The sequence below is a fragment of the Aquarana catesbeiana genome, linkage group LG06, assembly GCF_042186555.1.
Source record: "Aquarana catesbeiana isolate 2022-GZ linkage group LG06, ASM4218655v1, whole genome shotgun sequence".
Lineage (NCBI taxonomy): Eukaryota > Metazoa > Chordata > Amphibia > Anura > Ranidae > Aquarana > Aquarana catesbeiana.
Window position 1 is genome coordinate 705380 of NC_133329.1, and position 21865 is coordinate 727244.

The 21865-nt window shown below is 49.4% G+C and overlaps 1 protein-coding gene across 1 annotated transcript in view; it reads left to right on the forward strand.

Annotated features, from left to right (window-relative positions):
- The first annotated feature begins 218 nt into the window (after positions 1–218).
- The window catches only part of LOC141147373 (sodium/glucose cotransporter 2-like), a 44081-nt gene continuing 22434 nt past the window's right edge, over positions 219–21865 (forward strand). Inside the window, exons 1-3 of the mRNA XM_073634606.1 lie at positions 219–344; positions 14169–14240; positions 14377–14481. Coding sequence (XP_073490707.1) covers positions 219–344; positions 14169–14240; positions 14377–14481 — 303 coding nt within the window. The remainder of the gene's footprint in view (positions 345–14168; positions 14241–14376; positions 14482–21865) is intronic.

Below are 21865 nucleotides of genomic sequence, written 5' to 3' on the forward strand. Positions count from 1 at the left end.
TGCGGAGATGTTGGTGGTCAGCAGAAATTGCCCTGGACCTGAGAATATGATGATCAATGGGGAATTGGCTGATGAGAAGCCAGGCCTGCTGTGTTCTGACACAAGAAATAAGTTAATGGTCACGGCCTGTTAAGCAGAAGCGGCAGATATTAGAAGCAGAGAAGAGGCAACTTAATGTGAGAGGCAGAGAAGAGCGAGGAGAGGAAGAGAGACGCACAATGACCACCATTCCACCCACCAACCAGTCCCTCTCTGATACCAAGGACTTAGCCACCATCAGTAACCCCGCAGACATTGGGGTGATTGTCACCTATTTTGTCATCGTTATAGGAGTCGGCCTGTGGGTGAGTGACTGCACATTCTGCGCTACTGCTTAGTGAGGCTGCATTCACCTCCCCCCTAGGTTTGGTGGCTCTTTTCTTGTTCTGTCTTTGGTTTCCATCCATATGGGTGACACAGAGCTCCAGCAACACTGATATGGGAAAGGAATCTCCGCCATCCATATATTACAATATAGGCAGAGATGTTATCTCATGTATGAGGTTGTTAACATGTTTCTCCCACCGGGGGCTCATCCTATGAGCAGAATACCCTGAACTACCAGACAATGGAATGTCTAGGACAGGGGTCTCCAAACTTTCTAAAGAAAGGGTCAGGGTCAGTTAGGGGGGACGGACTGTGCCCAGTGGGGGTAAACAATGCCTGATCTTTGGTGTCAGTGGCAGGAATAATTGCCTCAAGGGCCCAATAAGGGCAAACAAAGGGCCAAATCTGGCCCTAGGGCCACAGTTTGATGACCACTGGTCTAATGGAAGGGCAAACTAACTGAGAAAGAGGCCATTGTGTGTATTGTACATAAAGGAGAGCCAAACACACATTGTTCTTCCATAATGGTGGGGTGTATACAGTATAGGGTGGAGTATATATGGGGTGTAGTGTATATAATATAGGGTGGAGTATATATGGGGTGGAGTGTATTTCTCATTGATGGTGGAGTATTTACTTCTGGAAATAACTGACATTAGTGCAGCGGACTCACAGAGAGCGTTGCATGGGGTGAGATGATCTAAAGAGCGCTGCATGGGGTCTGGTTTCTGCCAGACTTCTCCAGATAGTAGATGGGGTTACCTGGGTCTCCCTGGTTTCCTCCAGACAGTAGATGGGGTACCTGGGTCCCACTGGTTTCTGCCAGACTTCTCCGGACAGTAGATGGGGGTACCTGGGTCTCATTGGTTTCCTCTAGACTTCTCCAGACAGTAGATGGGGGTACCTGGGTCCTACTGGTTTCCTCCAGACTTCTCTGGACAGTAGATGGCTGGACCTGGGTCCCACTGGTTTCCTCCAGACTTCTCCGGACAGTAGATGGGGGTACCTGGGTCTCACTGGTTTCCTCCAGACTTCTCTGGACAGTAGATGGGGGTACCTGGGTCTCACTGGCTTCCTCCAGACTTCTCCGGACAGTAGATGGGGTACCTGGGTCTCACTGGCTTCCTCCAGACTTCTCTGGACAGTAGATGGGGTACCTGGGTCTCACTGGTTTCCTCCAGACTTCTCTGGACAGTAGATAGGGGTACCTGGGTCCCACTGGCTTCCTCCAGACTTCTCTGGACAGTAGATGGGGTACCTGGGTCTCACTGGTTTCCTCCAGACTTCTCTGGACAGTAGATAGGGGTACCTGGGTCCCACTGGTTTCCTCCAGACAGTAGATGGGGTACCTGGGTCGCACTGGTTTCCTCCAGACTTCTCCGGACAGTAGATGGGTGTATACGGGGTGAGATGATCTGCAGAGCATTGCACGGGGTGAGATGGTCTGCAGAGCGTTGCACGGGGTGAGATGGTCTGCAGAGCTTTGCATGGGGTGAGATGGTCTGCAGAGCGTTGCACGGGGTGAGATGGTCTGCAGAGCGTTGCACGGGGTGAGATGGTCTGCACAGCGTTGCACGGGTCGAGATGGTTGGTTTGGTAACTAATGAATTGTTTTACATGAAGAAGGAATTTGCTTCATTTGTGTAAATTTCGGCTGATTGGAGATTCCGGATTCGGACGGATTCACATGAAGAATCCGGAGTCGAACGATGAACCCTGCCCCCCCCCCCACATCACCCTCACCACTGTGCAAAAATCTTAGGCAGATGTGATGCTGGAAATGAAGACTTCAGACATCGAGGTGTTAATAGTTTATTGTTATCAATGAAGAGAAAATACAATCAATATTTGGGGTGACTCCCCCCCCCCCCCCCCCCCTTGCCGCCTTCTACCAAATCCAAACAATATTTGGAATGACCCTCCCTTTGCCTTCTGCCAAATCCAATCAATGTTTGATGTGACCCCCCTTCGCTTTCTTCTACCAAATCAAATCAATATTTGGGGTGACCCCCCTTGCCTTCGTCTACCAAATCCAATCAATATTTGGGGTAAGCCCCTTTGCCTTCTTCTACCAAATCCAATCAATATTTGATGTGACCCCCCCTTTGCCTTCTTCTACCAAATCCAATCAATATTTGGGGTGACCCCCCCTTTGCCTTCTACCAAATTCAATTATTATTTGGGGTGACCCCCCTTTGCCTTCTATCAAATCCAATCAATATTTGGGGTGCCCCCCCTTTGCCTTCTACCAAATCCAATCAATATTTGGGATGCCCCCCTTTGCCTTCTACCAAATCCAATCAATATTTGGGGTGACCCCCCTTTGCCCTCTACCAAATCCAATCAATATTTGGGGTGACCCCCCCTTTGCCCTTTGGGTCCAACTGGTTTCCTCCAGACTTCTCCAGACAGTAGATAGGTGTACCTGAGTCTCACTGGTTTCCTCCAGACAGTAGATGGGTGTACCTGGGTCCCAGTGGTTTCCGCCAGACTTCTTGAGACAGTAGATGGGGGTACCTGGGTCCCACTGGTTTCCGTCAGACAGATGGGTTTTCCTGGGTCCCATTAGTTTCCACCAGAGTTCTCCATACAGTAGATGGGTGTACCTGGGTCCCACTAGTTTCCACCAGAGTTCTCCATACAGTAGATGGGTGTACCTGGGTCCCACTGGTTTCCACCAGAGTTCTCCATACAGTAGATGGGGGTACCTGGGTCTCATTGGTTTCCTCCAGACCTTTCCAGACAGTAGATGGGGTACCTGAGTCCCACTGGTTTCCGCCAGACTTCTCCAGACAGTAGATGGGGGTACCTGGGTCTCCCTGGTTTCCTCCAGACAGTAGATGGGTGTACCTGGGTCTCCCTGGTTTCCTCCAGACAGTAGATGGGGTACCTGGGTCCCACTGGTTTCCCCCAGACTTCTTGAGACAGTAGATGGTGGTACCTGGGTCCCACTGGTTTCCGCCAGACAGATGGGTTTTCCTGGGTCCCACTAGTTTCCACCAGAGTTCTCCATACAGTAGATGGGGGTACCTGGGTCTCATTGGTTTCCTCCAGACCTTTCCAGACAGTAGATGGGGTACCTGGCTCCCACTGGTTTCCTCCAGACTTCTCCAGACAGTTTATGGGGGCACCTGGGTCCCAATGGTTTCCATCAGACTTCTCTAGACAGTAGATGGGGGTACCTGGGTCTCACTGGTTTCCTCCAGACCTTTCCAGACAGTAGATGGGGTACTTGGGTCCCACTGGTTTCCGCCAGACTTCTCCGGACAGTAGATGGGGGTACCTGGGTCTCACTGGTTTCCTCCTGACAGTAGATGGGGTACCTGGGTCCCACTGGTTTCCACCAGACTTCTCCGGACAGTAGATGGGGGTACATGGGTCCCACTGGTTTCCACCAGACTTCTCCAGACAGTAGATGGGGGCACCTGGGTCCCACTGGTTTCCGCCAGACTTCTCCAGACAGTAGATGATTGTACCTGGGTCTCACTGGTTTCCTCCAGACAGTAAATGGGGTACCTGGGTCCCACTGGTTTCCACCAGACTTCTCCGGACAGTAGATGGGGGTATATGGGGTGAGATGATCTGCAGAGCGTTGCACGGGGTGAGATGATCTGCAGAGCGTTGCGCGGGGTGAGATGGTCTGCACAGCGTTGCACGGGGTGAGATGGTCTGCACAGCGTTGCACGGGGTGAGATGGTCTGCACAGCGTTGCACAGGGTGAGATGGTTGGTTTGGTAACTAATGAATTGTTTTACATGAAGAAGGAATTTGCTTCATTTGTGTAATTTTTGGCTGATTGGAGATTCCGGATTCGGACGGATTCACATGAAGAATCTGGAGCCGAACGATGAACCCTGCCCCCCCCCCCCCCCCCCCACATCACCCTCACCACTGTGCAAAAATATTAGGCAGGTGTGATGCTGGAAATGAAGACTTCAGACATCGAGGTGATAATAGTTTATTGTTATCAATGAAGAGAAAATACAGTCAATACAGTCACCCCCCCCCCTGCCGCCTTCTACCAAATCCAAATAATATTTGGGATGACCCCCCCCCCCCTTGCCTTCTACCAAATCCAATCAATATTTTATGTGACCCCCCCCTTCGCTTTCTTCTACCAAATCCAATCAATATTTGGGGTGACCCCCCTTGCCTTCTACCAAATTCAATCATTATTTGGGGTGACCCCCCCCCTTTGCCTTCTTCTATCAAATCCAATCAATATTTGGGGTGACACCCCCCCTTTGCCTTCTACCAAATCCAATCAATATTTGGGGTGACCCCCCCTTTGCCTTCTTCTATCAAATCCAATCAATATTTGGGGTGACCCCCCTTGCCTTCTACCAAATCCAATCAATATTTGGGGTGACCCACCCTTTTGCCTTCTACCAAATCCAATCAATATTTGGGGTGACCTCCCCTTTTGCCTTCTACCAAATCCAATCAATATTTGGGGTGACCCACCCTTTGCCCTTTGGGTCCCACTGGTTTCCCCCAGACTTCTCCAGACAGTAAATGGGTGTACCTGAGTCCCACTGGTTTCTACCAGATTTCACCGGACAGTTGATGGGGGTACATGGGTCTCACTGGTTTCCTCCAGACAGTAGATGGGGGTACCTGGATCCCACTAGTTTCCACCAGAGTTCTCCAGACAGTAGATGGGGATACCTGAGTCCCACTGGTTTCCTCCAGACAGTAGATGGGGTACCTGGGTCCCACTGGTTTCCATCAGACTTCTCCAGACAGTAGATGGTGTACCTGGGTCCCACTGGTTTCCACCAGACTTCTCCGGACAGTAGATGGGGGTACCTGGGTCCCACTGGTTTCCTCCAGACAGTAGATGGGGTACCTGGGTCCCACTGGTTTCCACCAGACTTCTCCAGACAGTATATGGTGTACCTGGGTCCCACTGGTTTCCACCAGACTTCTCTGGACAGTAGATTGGGGTACCTGGGTCTCACTGGTTCCTGCCAGACTTCTCTGGACAGTAGATGGGGTACCTAGGTCCCCCTGGTTTCCTCCAGACTTTTGCAGACAGTAGATGGGGTACCTGGGTCTCACTGGTTTCTGCCAGATTTCTCCGGACAGTAGATGGGGGTACCTGGGTCTCACTGGTTTCCTCCAGACAGTAGATGGGGTACCTGGGTCCTACTGGTTTCCGCCAGACTTCTCCGGACAGTAGGTGGGGGTACCTGGGTCCCACTTGTTTCCTCCAGACAGTAGATGGGTGTACCTAGGTCCCCCTGGTTTCCTCCAGACTTTTGCAGACAGTAGATGGGGTACCTGGGTCTCACTGGTTTCCCCCAGATTTCTCCGGACAGTAGATGGGGGTACCTTGGTCTCACTGGTTTCCTCCAGACAGTAGATGGGGTACCTGGGTCCTACTGGTTTCCGCCAGACTTCTCCGGACAGTAGATGGGGGAACCTGGGTCCCACTTGTTTCCTCCAGACAGTAGATGGGTCTACCTGGGTCCCACTAGTTTCCACCAGAGTTCTCTAGACAGTAGATGGGGGTACCTGGGTCCCACTGGTTTCCACCAGACTTCTCTAGACAGTAGTTGGGGGTACCTGGGTCTCACTGGTTTCCTTCAGACAGTAGATGGGGGTACCTGGGTCCCACTGGTTTCCACCAGACTTCTCTGGACAGTAGATGGGGGTACCTAGGTCTAACTGGTTTCCTCCAGACAGTAGATGGGGTACCTGGGTCCCACTGGTTTCCACCAGACTTCTCCAGACAGTAGATGGGTGTATACGGGGTGAGCGTTGCGCGGGGTGAGATGATCTGCAGAGCATTGCGCGGGGTGGGGGTACCTGGGTCTAACTGGTTTCCTCCAGACAGTAGATGGGAGTACCTGGTTCCTACTGGTTTCCTCCAGAGTTCTTTGGACAGTAGATGGGTGTACCTGGGTCCCAATTGTTTCCACCAGACTTCTTCGGACAGTAGACGGGGTTACCTGGGTCCCACCAGACTTTTCCAGACAGTAGATGGGGTACCTGGGTCCTACTGGTTTCCGCCAGACTTCTCCGGACAGTAGATGGGGTGTCTGTGTTCCCCTGGTTTCCTCCAGACTTTTGCAGACAGTAGATGGGGTACCTGAGTCTCACTGGTTTCCTCCAGACTTTTCCAGATAGTAGATGGGGTACCTGGGTCCCACTGGTTTCCTCCAGACTTCTCCGGACAGTAGATGGGGGTACCTTGGTCTCACTGGTTTCCTCCAGACAGTAGATGGGGTACCTGAGTCCTACTGGTTTCCGCCAGACTTCTCCAGACAGTAGATGGGGGTACCTGGGTCCCACTTGTTTCCTCCAGACAGTAGATGGGGGTACCTGGGTCCCACTGGTTTCCACCAGACAGTAGATGGGGTACCTGGGTCCCACTGGTTTCCACCAGACTTCTCCAGACAGTAGATGGGGGTACCTGGGTCCCACTGGTTTCCTCCAGACTTTTCCAGACAGTAAATGGGGTACCTGGGTCCCACTGGTTTCTGCCAGACTTCTCTAGACAGTAGTTTGGGGTACCTGGGTCTCACTGGTTTCCTTCAGACAGTAGATGGGGGTACCTGGGTCCCACTGGTTTCCACCAGACAGTAGATGGGGTACCTTGGTCCCACTGTTTTCCACCAGACTTCTCCAGACAGTAGATGGGGGTACCTGGGTCCCACTGGTTTCCTCCAGACTTTTCCAGACAGTAAATGGGGTACCTGGGTCCCACTGGTTTCTGCTAGACTTCTCTAGACAGTAGTTGGGGGTACCTGGGTCTCACTGGTTTCCTCCAGACTTTTCCAGAAGGTTAATGGGGTACCTGGGTCCCACTGGTTTCTGCCAGACTTCTCTAGATAGTAGATGGGGGTACCTGGGTCTCACTGGTTTCCTTCAGACAGTAGATGGGGGTACCTGGGTCTCACTGGTTTCCTCCAGACTTTTCCAGACAGTAAATGGGGTACCTGGGTCCTACTGGTTTCCTCCAGCATTCTTTGGATAGTAGATGGGTGTACCTGGGTCCCACTGGTTTCCACCAGACTTCTCCAGACAGTAGATGGGGTACCTGGGTCCCACTGGTTTCCACCAGACTTCTCCAGACAGTAGATGGGGGTACCTGGGTCCCACTGGTTTCCTCCAGACTTTTCCAGACAGTAAATGGGGTACCTGGTTCCCACTGGTTTCTGCCAGACTTCTCTAGACAGTAGTTGGGGGTACCCGGGTCTCACTGGTTTCCTTCAGACAGTAGATGGGGGTACCTGGGTCCCACTGGTTTCCACCAGACAGTAGATGGGGTACCTTGGTCCCACTGGTTTCCACCAGACTTCTCCAGACAGTAGATGGGGGTACCTGGGTCCCACTGGTTTCCTCCAGACTTTTCCAGACAGTAAATGGGGTACCTGGGTCCCACTGGTTTCTGCTAGACTTCTCTAGACAGTAGTTGGGGGTACCTGGGTCTCACTGGTTTCCTCCAGACTTTTCCAGAAGGTTAATGGGGTACCTGGGTCCCACTGGTTTCTGCTAGACTTCTCTAGACAGTAGTTGGGGGTACCTGGGTCTCACTGGTTTCCTTCAGACAGTAGATGGGGGTACCTGGGTCCCACTGGTTTCTGCCAGACTTCTCTAGATAGTAGATGGGGGTACCTGGTTCTCACTGGTTTCCTTCAGACAGTAGATGGGGGTACCTGGGTCCCACTGGTTTCTGCCAGACTTCTCTAGATAGTAGATGGGGGTACCTGGGTCTCACTGGTTTCCTTCAGACAGTAGATGGGGTACCTGGGTCCCACTGGTTTCTGCCAGACTTCTCTAGATAGTAGATGGGGGTACCTGGGTCTCACTGGTTTCCTCCAGACTTTTCCAGACAGTAAATGGGGTACCTGGGTCCTACTGGTTTCCTCCAGCATTCTTTGGATAGTAGATGGGTGTACCTGGGTCCCACTGGTTTCCACCAGACTTCTCCAGACAGTAGATGGGGTACCTGGGTCCCACTGGTTTCCACCAGACTTCTCCAGACAGCAGATGGGGGTACCTGGGTCCCACTGGTTTCCTCCAGACTTTTCCAGACAGTAAATGGGGTACCTGGGTCCCACTGGTTTCTGCCAGACTTCTCTAGACAGTAGTTGGGGGTACCTGGGTCTCACTGGTTTCCTTCAGACAGTAGATGGGGGTACCTGGGTCCCACTGGTTTCCACCAGACAGTAGATGGGGTACCTTGGTCCCACTGGTTTCCACCAGACTTCTCCAGACAGTAGATGGGGGTACCTGGGTCCCACTGGTTTCCTCCAGACTTTTCCAGACAGTAAATGGGGTACCTGGGTCCCACTGGTTTCTGCTAGACTTCTCTAGACAGTAGTTGGGGGTACCTGGGTCTCACTGGTTTCCTTCAGACAGTAGATGGGGGTACCTGGGTCCCACTGGTTTCTGCCAGACTTCTCTAGATAGTAGATGGGGGTACCTGGGTCTCACTGGTTTCCTTCAGACAGTAGATGGGGGTACCTGGGTCCCACTGGTTTCTGCCAGACTTCTCTAGATAGTAGATGGGGGTACCTGGGTCTCACTGGTTTCCTTCAGACAGTAGATGGGGGTACCTGGGTCCCACTGGTTTCTGCCAGACTTCTCTAGATAGTAGATGGGGGTACCTGGGTCTCACTGGTTTCCTTCAGACAGTAGATGGGGGTACCTGGGTCCCACTGGTTTCTGCCAGACTTCTCTAGATAGTAGATGGGGGTACCTGGGTCTCACTGGTTTCCTTCAGACAGTAGATGAGGGTACCTGGGTCCCACTGGTTTCTGCCAGACTTCTCTAGATAGTAGATGGGGGTACCTGGGTCTCACTGGTTTCCTTCAGACAGTAGATGGGGGTACCTGGGTCCCACTGGTTTCCACCAGACAGTAGATGGGGTACCTTGGTCCCACTGGTTTCCACCAGACTTCTCCAGACAGTAGATGGGGGTACCTGGGTCCCACTGGTTTCCTCCAGACTTTTCCAGACAGTAAATGGGGTACCTGGGTCCCACTGGTTTCTGCTAGACTTCTCTAGACAGTAGTTGGGGGTACCTGGGTCTCACTGGTTTCCTCCAGACTTTTCCAGAAGGTTAATGGGGTACCTGGGTCCCACTGGTTTCTGCTAGACTTCTCTAGACAGTAGTTGGGGGTACCTGGGTCTCACTGGTTTCCTTCAGACAGTAGATGGGGGTACCTGGGTCCCACTGGTTTCTGCCAGACTTCTCTAGATAGTAGATGGGGGTACCTGGGTCTCACTGGTTTCCTTCAGACAGTAGATGGGGGTACCTGGGTCCCACTGGTTTCTGCCAGACTTCTCTAGATAGTAGATGGGGGTACCTGGGTCTCACTGGTTTCCTTCAGACAGTAGATGGGGGTACCTGGGTCCCACTGGTTTCTGCCAGACTTCTCTAGATAGTAGATGGGGGTACCTGGGTCCCACTGGTTTCTGCCAGACTTCTCTAGATAGTAGATGGGGGTACCTGGGTCTCACTGGTTTCCTTCAGACAGTAGATTGGGGTACCTGGGTCCCACTGGTTTCTGCCAGACTTCTCTAGATAGTAGATGGGGGTACCTGGGTCTCACTGGTTTCCTTCAGACAGTAGATGAGGGTACCTGGGTCCCACTGGTTTCTGCCAGACTTCTCTAGATAGTAGATGGGGGTACCTGGGTCTCACTGGTTTCCTTCAGACAGTAGATGGGGGTACCTGGGTCCCACTGGTTTCTGCCAGACTTCTCTAGATAGTAGATGGGGGTACCTGGGTCTCACTGGTTTCCTTCAGACAGTAGATGGGGGTACCTGGGTCTCACTGGTTTCCTTCAGACAGTAGATGAGGGTACCTGGGTCCCACTGGTTTCTGCCAGACTTCTCTAGATAGTAGATGGGGGTACCTGGGTCTCACTGGTTTCCTTCAGACAGTAGATGGGGGTACCTGGGTCCCACTGGTTTCCACCAGACAGTAGATGGGGTACCTTGGTCCCACTGGTTTCCACCAGACTTCTCCAGACAGTAGATGGGGGTACCTGGGTCCCACTGGTTTCCTCCAGACTTTTCCAGACAGTAAATGGGGTACCTGGGTCCCACTGGTTTCTGCTAGACTTCTCTAGACAGTAGTTGGGGGTACCTGGGTCTCACTGGTTTCCTCCAGACTTTTCCAGAAGGTTAATGGGGTACCTGGGTCCCACTGGTTTCTGCTAGACTTCTCTAGACAGTAGTTGGGGGTACCTGGGTCTCACTGGTTTCCTTCAGACAGTAGATGGGGGTACCTGGGTCCCACTGGTTTCTGCCAGACTTCTCTAGATAGTAGATGGGGGTACCTGGGTCTCACTGGTTTCCTTCAGACAGTAGATGGGGGTACCTGGGTCCCACTGGTTTCTGCCAGACTTCTCTAGATAGTAGATGGGGGTACCTGGGTCTCACTGGTTTCCTTCAGACAGTAGATGGGGGTACCTGGGTCCCACTGGTTTCTGCCAGACTTCTCTAGATAGTAGATGGGGGTACCTGGGTCCCACTGGTTTCTGCCAGACTTCTCTAGATAGTAGATGGGGGTACCTGGGTCTCACTGGTTTCCTTCAGACAGTAGATTGGGGTACCTGGGTCCCACTGGTTTCTGCCAGACTTCTCTAGATAGTAGATGGGGGTACCTGGGTCTCACTGGTTTCCTTCAGACAGTAGATGAGGGTACCTGGGTCCCACTGGTTTCTGCCAGACTTCTCTAGATAGTAGATGGGGGTACCTGGGTCTCACTGGTTTCCTTCAGACAGTAGATGGGGGTACCTGGGTCCCACTGGTTTCTGCCAGACTTCTCTAGATAGTAGATGGGGGTACCTGGGTCTCACTGGTTTCCTTCAGACAGTAGATGGGGGTACCTGGGTCTCACTGGTTTCCTCCAGACTTTTCCAGACAGTAAATGGGGTACCTGGGTCCTACTGGTTTCCTCCAGCATTCTTTGGATAGTAGATGGGTGTACCTGGGTCCCACTGGTTTCCACCAGACTTCTCCAGACAGTAGATGGGGTACCTGGGTCCCACTGGTTTCCACCAGACTTCTCCAGACAGCAGATAGGGGTACCTGGGTCCCACTGGTTTCCTCCAGACTTTTCCAGACAGTAAATGGGGTACCTGGGTCCCACTGGTTTCTGCCAGACTTCTCTAGACAGTAGTTGGGGGTACCTGGGTCTCACTGGTTTCCTTCAGACAGTAGATGGGGGTACCTGGGTCCCACTGGTTTCCACCAGACAGTAGATGGGGTACCTTGGTCCCACTGGTTTCCACCAGACTTCTCCAGACAGTAGATGGGGGTACCTGGGTCCCACTGGTTTCCTCCAGACTTTTCCAGACAGTAAATGGGGTACCTGGGTCCCACTGGTTTCTGCTAGACTTCTCTAGACAGTAGTTGGGGGTACCTGGGTCTCACTGGTTTCCTCCAGACTTTTCCAGAAGGTTAATGGGGTACCTGGGTCCCACTGGTTTCTGCTAGACTTCTCTAGACAGTAGTTGGGGGTACCTGGGTCTCACTGGTTTCCTTCAGACAGTAGATGGGGGTACCTGGGTCCCACTGGTTTCTGCCAGACTTCTCTAGATAGTAGATGGGGGTACCTGGGTCTCACTGGTTTCCTTCAGACAGTAGATGGGGGTACCTGGGTCCCACTGGTTTCTGCCAGACTTCTCTAGATAGTAGATGGGGGTACCTGGGTCTCACTGGTTTCCTTCAGACAGTAGATGGGGGTACCTGGGTCCCACTGGTTTCTGCCAGACTTCTCTAGATAGTAGATGGGGGTACCTGGGTCTCACTGGTTTCCTTCAGACAGTAGAAGGGGGTACCTGGGTCCCACTGGTTTCTGCCAGACTTCTCTAGATAGTAGATGGGGGTACCTGGGTCTCACTGGTTTCCTTCAGACAGTAGATGGGGGTACCTGGGTCTCACTGGTTTCCTCCAGACTTTTCCACACAGTAAATGGGGTACCTGGGTCCTACTGGTTTCCTCCAGCATTCTTTGGATAGTAGATGGGTGTACCTGGGTCCCACTGGTTTCCACCAGACTTCTCCAGACAGTAGATGGGGTACCTGGGTCCCACTGGTTTCCACCAGACTTCTCCAGACAGCAGATAGGGGTACCTGGGTCCCACTGGTTTCCTCCAGACTTTTCCAGACAGTAAATGGGGTACCTGGGTCCCACTGGTTTCTGCCAGACTTCTCTAGACAGTAGTTGGGGGTACCTGGGTCTCACTGGTTTCCTTCAGACAGTAGATGGGGGTACCTGGGTCCCACTGGTTTCCACCAGACAGTAGATGGGGTACCTTGGTCCCACTGGTTTCCACCAGACTTCTCCAGACAGTAGATGGGGGTACCTGGGTCCCACTGGTTTCCTCCAGACTTTTCCAGACAGTAAATGGGGTACCTGGGTCCCACTGGTTTCTGCTAGACTTCTCTAGACAGTAGTTGGGGGTACCTGGGTCTCACTGGTTTCCTCCAGACTTTTCCAGAAGGTTAATGGGGTACCTGGGTCCCACTGGTTTCTGCTAGACTTCTCTAGACAGTAGTTGGGGGTACCTGGGTCTCACTGGTTTCCTTCAGACAGTAGATGGGGGTACCTGGGTCCCACTGGTTTCTGCCAGACTTCTCTAGATAGTAGATGGGGGTACCTGGGTCTCACTGGTTTCCTTCAGACAGTAGATGGGGGTACCTGGGTCCCACTGGTTTCTGCCAGACTTCTCTAGATAGTAGATGGGGGTACCTGGGTCTCACTGGTTTCCTTCAGACAGTAGATGGGGGTACCTGGGTCCCACTGGTTTCTGCCAGACTTCTCTAGATAGTAGATGGGGGTACCTGGGTCTCACTGGTTTCCTTCAGACAGTAGATGGGGGTACCTGGGTCCCACTGGTTTCTGCCAGACTTCTCTAGATAGTAGATGGGGGTACCTGGGTCTCACTGGTTTCCTTCAGACAGTAGATGGGGGTACCTGGGTCCCACTGGTTTCTGCCAGACTTTTCCAGACAGTAAATGGGGTACCTGGGTCCTACTGGTTTCCTCCAGCATTCTTTGGATAGTAGATGGGTGTACCTGGGTCCCACTGGTTTCCACCAGACTTCTCCGGACAGTAGATGGGGTTACCTGGGTCCCACCAGACTTCTCCAGACAGTAGATGGGGTTACACAGGTCCCATTGAACCACCAGTCTGCTGTGAAATCTTTGCCTGGGAGACACCTTCCTGATGCAGTATAACTCCCTTGTGTCTTGTTGCTGTGCTCAGTCTTGCCATGGTATTATGGCCGGTGCCATCAAACTGTCCTCCACAACCTCACCGCAGTAGCAGAATCTGGCTGTTCCTCACCCAGTTTTAAGCCCCCGCACAGCTGTTTCTGTTTCAGTGAATGACTGCGTTTCCACCGTCATATGAAATTGATGATCATTAGCACCTGCTTGGTATACTTGGTTAATCATACACCTGACTACAAAATCCCTGACTGCGTGTGTAAGAACCAATGCTGGTTTGAAGCCAAAAGGGAAGTCACACCAAATATTGATCTGATTTGGATTTTTCTTCTGTTTACTAACTTTACCTTTTGTAAATTGATGAAAAATAAACCATTAAAATATACATTTCTGAAATTGTGGGGGGGCATTATATGGCCTAATATACCATATCCTCTCCCCAGATGTAGTCCTACACAAGATGTATATACATTGCTTTCCTCTATAATCCTAGATTTAGGACGTATCACATACGACTACAAAGTCACACTTGGACCTTTGTTAGTACATTGGATCCTTCCCTCCATCTGTGACTTTATCTTTAAGAGGTTTCTGGTTCTCTTTCAGTCGATGCGTTGTGCTAATCGAGGAACGGTTGGCGGTTACTTTCTGGCGGGAAGAAGCATGTCCTGGTTTCCGGTAAGTTCCGGTTCCTGAATATATGAGACCGTCACCAATCACTCCGTATGGTCCAATAAGTCACTACTATATATTGATCGCCCCTCCGAGGAATCTCCCACTATCACTGATATGAAGGTTGATTTCCCCATTGCAGGTCGGGGCGTCTCTTTTTGCCAGCAATATCGGCAGCGGTCACTTTGTGGGTCTGGCCGGCACCGGGGCAGCAAGTGGCATTGCAGTGGCGGGATTTGAATGGAATGTAAGTAAGATAAACACCGAGCCGTATACCATGATAAACACCGAGCCGTATACCATGATAAACACCGAGCCGTATACCATGATAAACACCGAGCATGATAAACACCGAGCCGTATACCATGATAAACACCGAGCCGTATACCATGATAAACACAGAGCCGTATACCATGATAAACACCGAGCCGTATACCATGATAAACACCGAGCATGATAAACACCGAGCCGTATACCATGATAAACACCGAGCCATATACCATGATAAACACCGAGCATGATAAACACCGAGCCGTATACCATGATAAACACCGAGCCGTATACCATGATAAACACCGAGCCGTATACCATGATAAACACCGATCCGTATACCATGATAAACACCGATCCGTATACCATGATAAACACCGAGCATGATAAACACCGAGCCGTATACCATGATAAACACCGAGCCATATACCATGATAAACACCGAGCATGATAAACACCGAGCCGTATACCATGATAAACACCGAGCCGTATACCATGATAAACACCGAGCCGTATACCATGATAAACACCGATCCGTATACCATGATAAACACAGAGCCGTATACCATGATAAACACCGAGCCGTATACCATGATAAACACCGAGCATGATAAACACCGAGCCGTATACCATGATAAACACCGAGCCGTATACCATGATAAACACCGAGCCGTATACCATGATAAACACCGAGCATGATAAACACCGAGCCGAATACCATGATAAACACCGAGCCGTATACCATGATAAACACCGAGCTATATACCATGATAAACACCGAGCCATATACCATGATAAACACCGAGTCGTATACCATGATAAACACCGAGCCGTATACCATGATAAACACCGAGCCATATACCATGATAAACACCGAGCATGATAAACACCGAGCCGTATACCATGATAAACACCGAGCCGTATACCATGATAAACACCGAGCCGTATACCATGATAAACACCGAGCCATATACCATGATAAACACCGAGCCGTATACTATGATAAACACCGATCCGTATACCATGATAAACACCGAGCCGTATACCATGATAAACACCGAGCTATATACCATGATAAACACCGAGCTATATACTATGATAAACACCGAGCCGTATACCATGATAAACACCGAGCCGTATACCATGATAAACACCGAGCCGTATACCATGATAAACACCGAGCCGTATACCATGATAAACACCGAGCCGTATACCATGATAAACACCGAGCCGTATACCATGATAAACACCGAGCCATATACCATGATAAACACCGAGCCGTATACCATGATAAACACCGAGCCGTATACCATGATAAACACCGAGCCATATACCATGATAAACACCGAGCCGTATACCATAATAAACACCGAGCCGTATACCATGATAAACACCGAGCCGTATACCATGATAAACACCGAGCCGTATACCATGATAAACACCGAGCCGTATACCATGATAAACACCGAGCCATATACCATGATAAACACCGAGCCGTATACTATGATAAACACCGATCCGTATACTATGATAAACACCGAGCCGTATACCATGATAAACACCGAGCCGTATACCATGATAAACACCGAGCCGTATACCATGATAAACACCGAGCCATATACCATGATAAACACCGAGCATGATAACCACCGAGCCGTATACCATGATAAACACCGAGCCGTATACCATGATAAACACCGAGCCGTATACCATGATAAACACCGAGCCATATACCATGATAAACACCGAGCCATATACTATGATAAACACCGATCCGTATACCATGATAAACACCGAGCCGTATACCATGATAAACACCGAGCTATATACCATGATAAACACCGAGCTATATACTATGATAAACATCGAGCCGTATACCATGATAAACACCGAGCTATATACTATGATAAACACCGAGCCGTATACCATGATAAACACCGAGCCGTATACCATGATAAACACCGAGCTATATACCATGATAAACACCGAGCCGTATACCATGATAAACACCGAGCCGTATACCATGATAAACACCGAGCCGTATACCATGATAAACACCGAGCCGTATACCATGATAAACACCGAGCCGTATACCATGATAAACACCGAGCCATATACCATGATAAACACCGAGCCGTATACTATGATAAACACCGATCCGTATACCATGATAAACACCGAGCCGTATACCATGATAAACACCGAGCTATATACCATGATAAACACCGAGCTATATACTATGATAAACACCGAGCCGTATACCATGATAAACACCGAGCCGTATACCATGATAAACACCGAGCCGTATACCATGATAAACACCGAGCCGTATACCATGATAAACACCGAGCCGTATACCATGATAAACACCGAGCCGTATACCATGATAAACACCGAGCCATATACCATGATAAACACCGAGCCGTATACCATGATAAACACCGAGCCGTATACCATGATAAACACCGAGCCATATACCATGATAAACACCGAGCCGTATACCATAATAAACACCGAGCCGTATACCATGATAAACACCGAGCCGTATACCATGATAAACACCGAGCCGTATACCATGATAAACACCGAGCCGTATACCATGATAAACACCGAGCCATATACCATGATAAACACCGAGCCGTATACTATGATAAACACCGATCCGTATACTATGATAAACACCGAGCCGTATACCATGATAAACACCGAGCCGTATACCATGATAAACACCGAGCCGTATACCATGATAAACACCGAGCCGTATACCATGATAAACACCGAGCCATATACCATGATAAACACCGAGCCATATACTATGATAAACACCGATCCGTATACCATGATAAACACCGAGCCGTATACCATGATAAACACCGAGCTATATACTATGATAAACACCGAGCCGTATACCATGATAAACACCGAGCCGTATACCATGATAAACACCGAGCTATATACCATGATAAACACCGAGCTATATACCATGATAAACACCGAGCCGTATACCATGATAAACACCGAGCCGTATACCATGATAAACACCGAGCCGTATACCATGATAAACACCGAGCCGTATACCATGATAAACACCGAGCCATATACCATGATAAACACCGAGCCGTATACCATGATAAACACCGAGCCGTATACCATGATAAACACCGAGCCGTATACCATGATAAACACCGAGCCATATACCATGATAAACACCGAGCCGTATACCATGATAAACACCGAGCTATATACTATGATAAACACCGAGCCGTATACCATGATAAACACCGATCCGTATACCATGATAAACACCGAGCTATATACCATGATAAACACCGAGCCGTATACCATGATAAACACCGATCTGTATACCATGATAAACACCGAGCTATATACCATGATAAACACCGAGCCGTATACCATGATAAACACCGATCCGTATACCATGATAAACACCGAGCCGTATACCATGATAAACACCGAGCCGTATACCATGATAAACACCGATCCGTATACCATGATAAACACCGAGCCGTATACCATGATAAACACCGAGCCGTATACCATGATAAACACCGAGCCGTATACCATGATAAACACCGATCCGTATACCATGATAAACACCGATCCATATACCATGATAAACACCGAGCCGTATACCATGATAAACACCGAGCCGTATACCATGATAAACACCGATCTGTATACCATGATAAACACCGATCCGTATACCATGATAAACACCGAGCCGTATACCATGATAAACACCGAGCCGTATACCATGATAAACACCGATCCGTATACCATGATAAACACCGATCCGTATACCATGATAAACACCGATCCGTATACCATGATAAACACTGAGCCGTATACCATGATAAACACCGAGCTATATACCATGATAAACACCGATCCGTATACCATGATAAACACCGATCCGTATACCATGATAAACACTGAGCCGTATACCATGATAAACACCGAGCCGTATACCATGATAAACACCGATCCGTATACCATGATAAACACCGATCCATATACCATGATAAACACCGAGCCGTATACCATGATAAACACCGAGCCGTATACCATGATAAACACCGAGCTATATACCATGATAAACACAGAGCCGTATACCATGATAAACACCGAGCCGTATACCATGATAAACACCGAGCGGTATACTATGATAAACACCGATCCGTATACCATGATAAACACCGAGCCGTATACCATGATAAACACCGATCCGTATACCATGATAAACACCGATCCGTATACCATGATATACACCGAGCTATATACCATGATAAACACCGATCCGTATACCATGATAAACACCGAGCTATATACCATGATAAACACTGAGCCGTATACCATGATAAACACCGAGCTATATACCATGATAAACACCGAGCCGTATACCATGATAAACACCGAGCTATATACCATGATAAACACCGAGCCGTATACCATGATAAACACCGAGCCGTATACCATGATAAACACTGAGCCGTATACCATGATAAACACCGAGCCGTATACCATGATAAACACCGAGCTATATACTATGATAAACACCGAGCCGTATACCATGATAAACACCGAGCCGTATACCATGATAAACACAGAGCCGTATACCATGATAAACACTGAGCCGTATACCATGATAAACACCGAGCCATATACCATGATAAACACCGAGCCGTATACCATGATAAACACTGAGCCGTATACCATGATAAACACCGAGGTTATCTGCATACTCATTACCCATAAGGAAGTATCGGGTGGCGGCAGAACCGCTTCTCCAGGTGTGAAATTCTTCTTACTATCCTCCTCTCCTTTTCCCAGGACTCTCTTTTTCTCTGGGATACTCCTCCTCATTGGACTCTCCTTCTCTCCTCATTGGACTCTCCTTCTCTCCTCATTGGACCCTCCTTCACTCCTCATTGGACTCTCCTTCTCTCCTCATTGGACTCTCCTTCTCTCCTCATTGGACTCTCCTTCTCTCCTCATTGGACTCTCCTTCACTCCTCATTGGACTCTCCTTCTCTCCTCATTGGACTCTCCTTCTCTCCTCATTGGACTCTCCTTCTCTCCTCATTGGACTCTCCTTCTCTCCTCATTGGACTCTCCTTCTCTCCTCATTGGACTCTCCTTCTCTCCTCATTGGACTCTCCTTCTCTCCTCATTGGACTCTCCTTCTCTCCTCATTGGACTCTCCTTCACTCCTCATTGGACTCTCCTTCACTCCTCATTGGACTCTCCTTCTCTCCTCATTGGACTCTCCTTCTCTCCTCATTGGACTCTCCTTCTCTCCTCATTGGACTCTCCTTCACTCCTCATTGGACTCTCCTTCTCTCCTCATTGGACTCTCCTTCTCTCCTCATTGGACTCTCCTTCTCTCCTCATTGGACTCTCCTTCTCTCCTCATTGGACTCTCCTTCTCTCCTCTGGACTACTTCTCTTTATTCAACTCTCTTCTTGTTTGGATGCTCCGTTTCTCCTCTAAACTCCCTTCCTTTTTCCCTGGACTCTCCTTTTTTTCTGAACTCTCCTCCATTTCTCTGGACTCTTCTCTTCCCTGAACTCTCCTCTTCTCTGGACTGCTTCTCTTCATTCGACTCTCCTCCTCCTTTTCTCTAAACTCTCCTCTTCTCTGACTCTTCTTTTCTCTGGACTCTTCTCCTGTTCTCTGGTTTCCTCTTCTCTGAACTCTCCTCCACTTCTCTGTAAACTCTCTTTTCTCGAGGCTCTTCAGCACTATATCACTTCCACTCCCTGCAGAAGGTATCTCTGGGCTCCTCTGTCCCACCTGCAGGCCTGGCCTGGGATGAACATGGGGGGTGTGGATGATGAGTGATCTCCTCTCCTCTCTCTTGTTGATCTCCTCTCCTCTCTCTTGTTGATCTCCTCTCCTCTCTCTTGTTGATCTCCTCTCTGGGGAATGAACAGAAGTGACACAATTTCTGGGTTTATCTTTCCCTGCAGTGGTCGGGAAGACACTAATAGACCACGCTTTGCACCCATTATCTTCCCGTTATCACACGGGGGGGGGGGAGGGGGTCCATCTATGAGATAGGAATAACATTTCAAGTAAATAAAATAAAGTAACATGATAAACAAAATAAAGTCTGGACTCCCCTCCATTTCTCCAAACTTTTCACCAGACTCTCTTTTTTACCCCAGACTTCTTTGTACTTGTCTCCTCTTCTCCAGACTCTCCTCCTATTCTCAGGACTCTCTCCCTCTTCTGTGTATTCTCCTCCTCCTCTCTACCTTTTTTCTGGACACTTTTTCTCTTTTCTGGACTCTTTTCCTTTTTTCCCCTCCTCCATATTATCCTTCTCTTCTTCAAACTCTTCTCCTTTTTTACCCTTCTCCCCACTCTCAACAACCTTTCTGGACTCTCAACCACTTCTATGAAATCCCTTCTCCTCTGTACTCTTCTCCTCTTATCCAAACTCTTCTTCTCTTCTCCTGACTTTTCTGACTCTCCTTTGGACTCACAACCTCTTCTCTTGTCTCTTCTTCTGTTTTGGACTCTCCTCCTCTTCTCCACACTCTGAGTTGTGTCTGTTTTTCCCCCTCTCCGGCTCTTCTGGTCTCCAGACTCCTCTCCCCTTCTTTAAACTCCTTTACTCTTCTCTGCAGATTTTTGTCTTCAGATTTACCAAAACCATCTAATATGAGGTCAAATCTTAGGAGTTTCAGTTTGTATGCAGTCAGGCCGGCCCTTGTATTACATGGATTTGGTAAATCTGAAGACAAAAATCTGCAGAAAATCTGATAGTGTGTATGGGGCTTAAGTTGTGTCCTCATTTTCCCTTCTTCAGATTCTCCAGCTCTTCTATAGACTCCCCTCCTTTTCACAATATCCTTCCCTTCTCCACATTCTCAGGCTCTCGGACTCTCAACATTTTCTCTGAAGTCTCTTCTTTATTTTTGGCATCCGCCTTTCTTATCCAGACTCTTCTCCTTTGCTTCTGACTCTGCTCCTCTCTAGACTTTGCTATTCTTCCCCACCCTGTCCACCTCTTTTTTGGACACTCCTCTTTTGTGGATTCCCTTCCTCTTCTCTAAAGTCTCTTCTTATCTACACTCTCCTGTTCTTCTCTGGACTTACATTCACTTCTCTAGACTCTTTTCTTTTTCTTTAGATGCTCCTCCTTTTTCCAGACCCTCTTCCTTTATTCCAGACTCTCCACCTCCTCTCTGGGCTCTTCTCCTCATCCTCCTCCCTTTCTTCAGACTCTCCTCCCTTTCTCCAGACTTTTCTTCTCTTCTCTGGACTCTCCACCTTTATTCCATACTCTCCTCCTCTTTTTGGTGCTCTTCTCCCCTTCTCTATATTCTCCTCT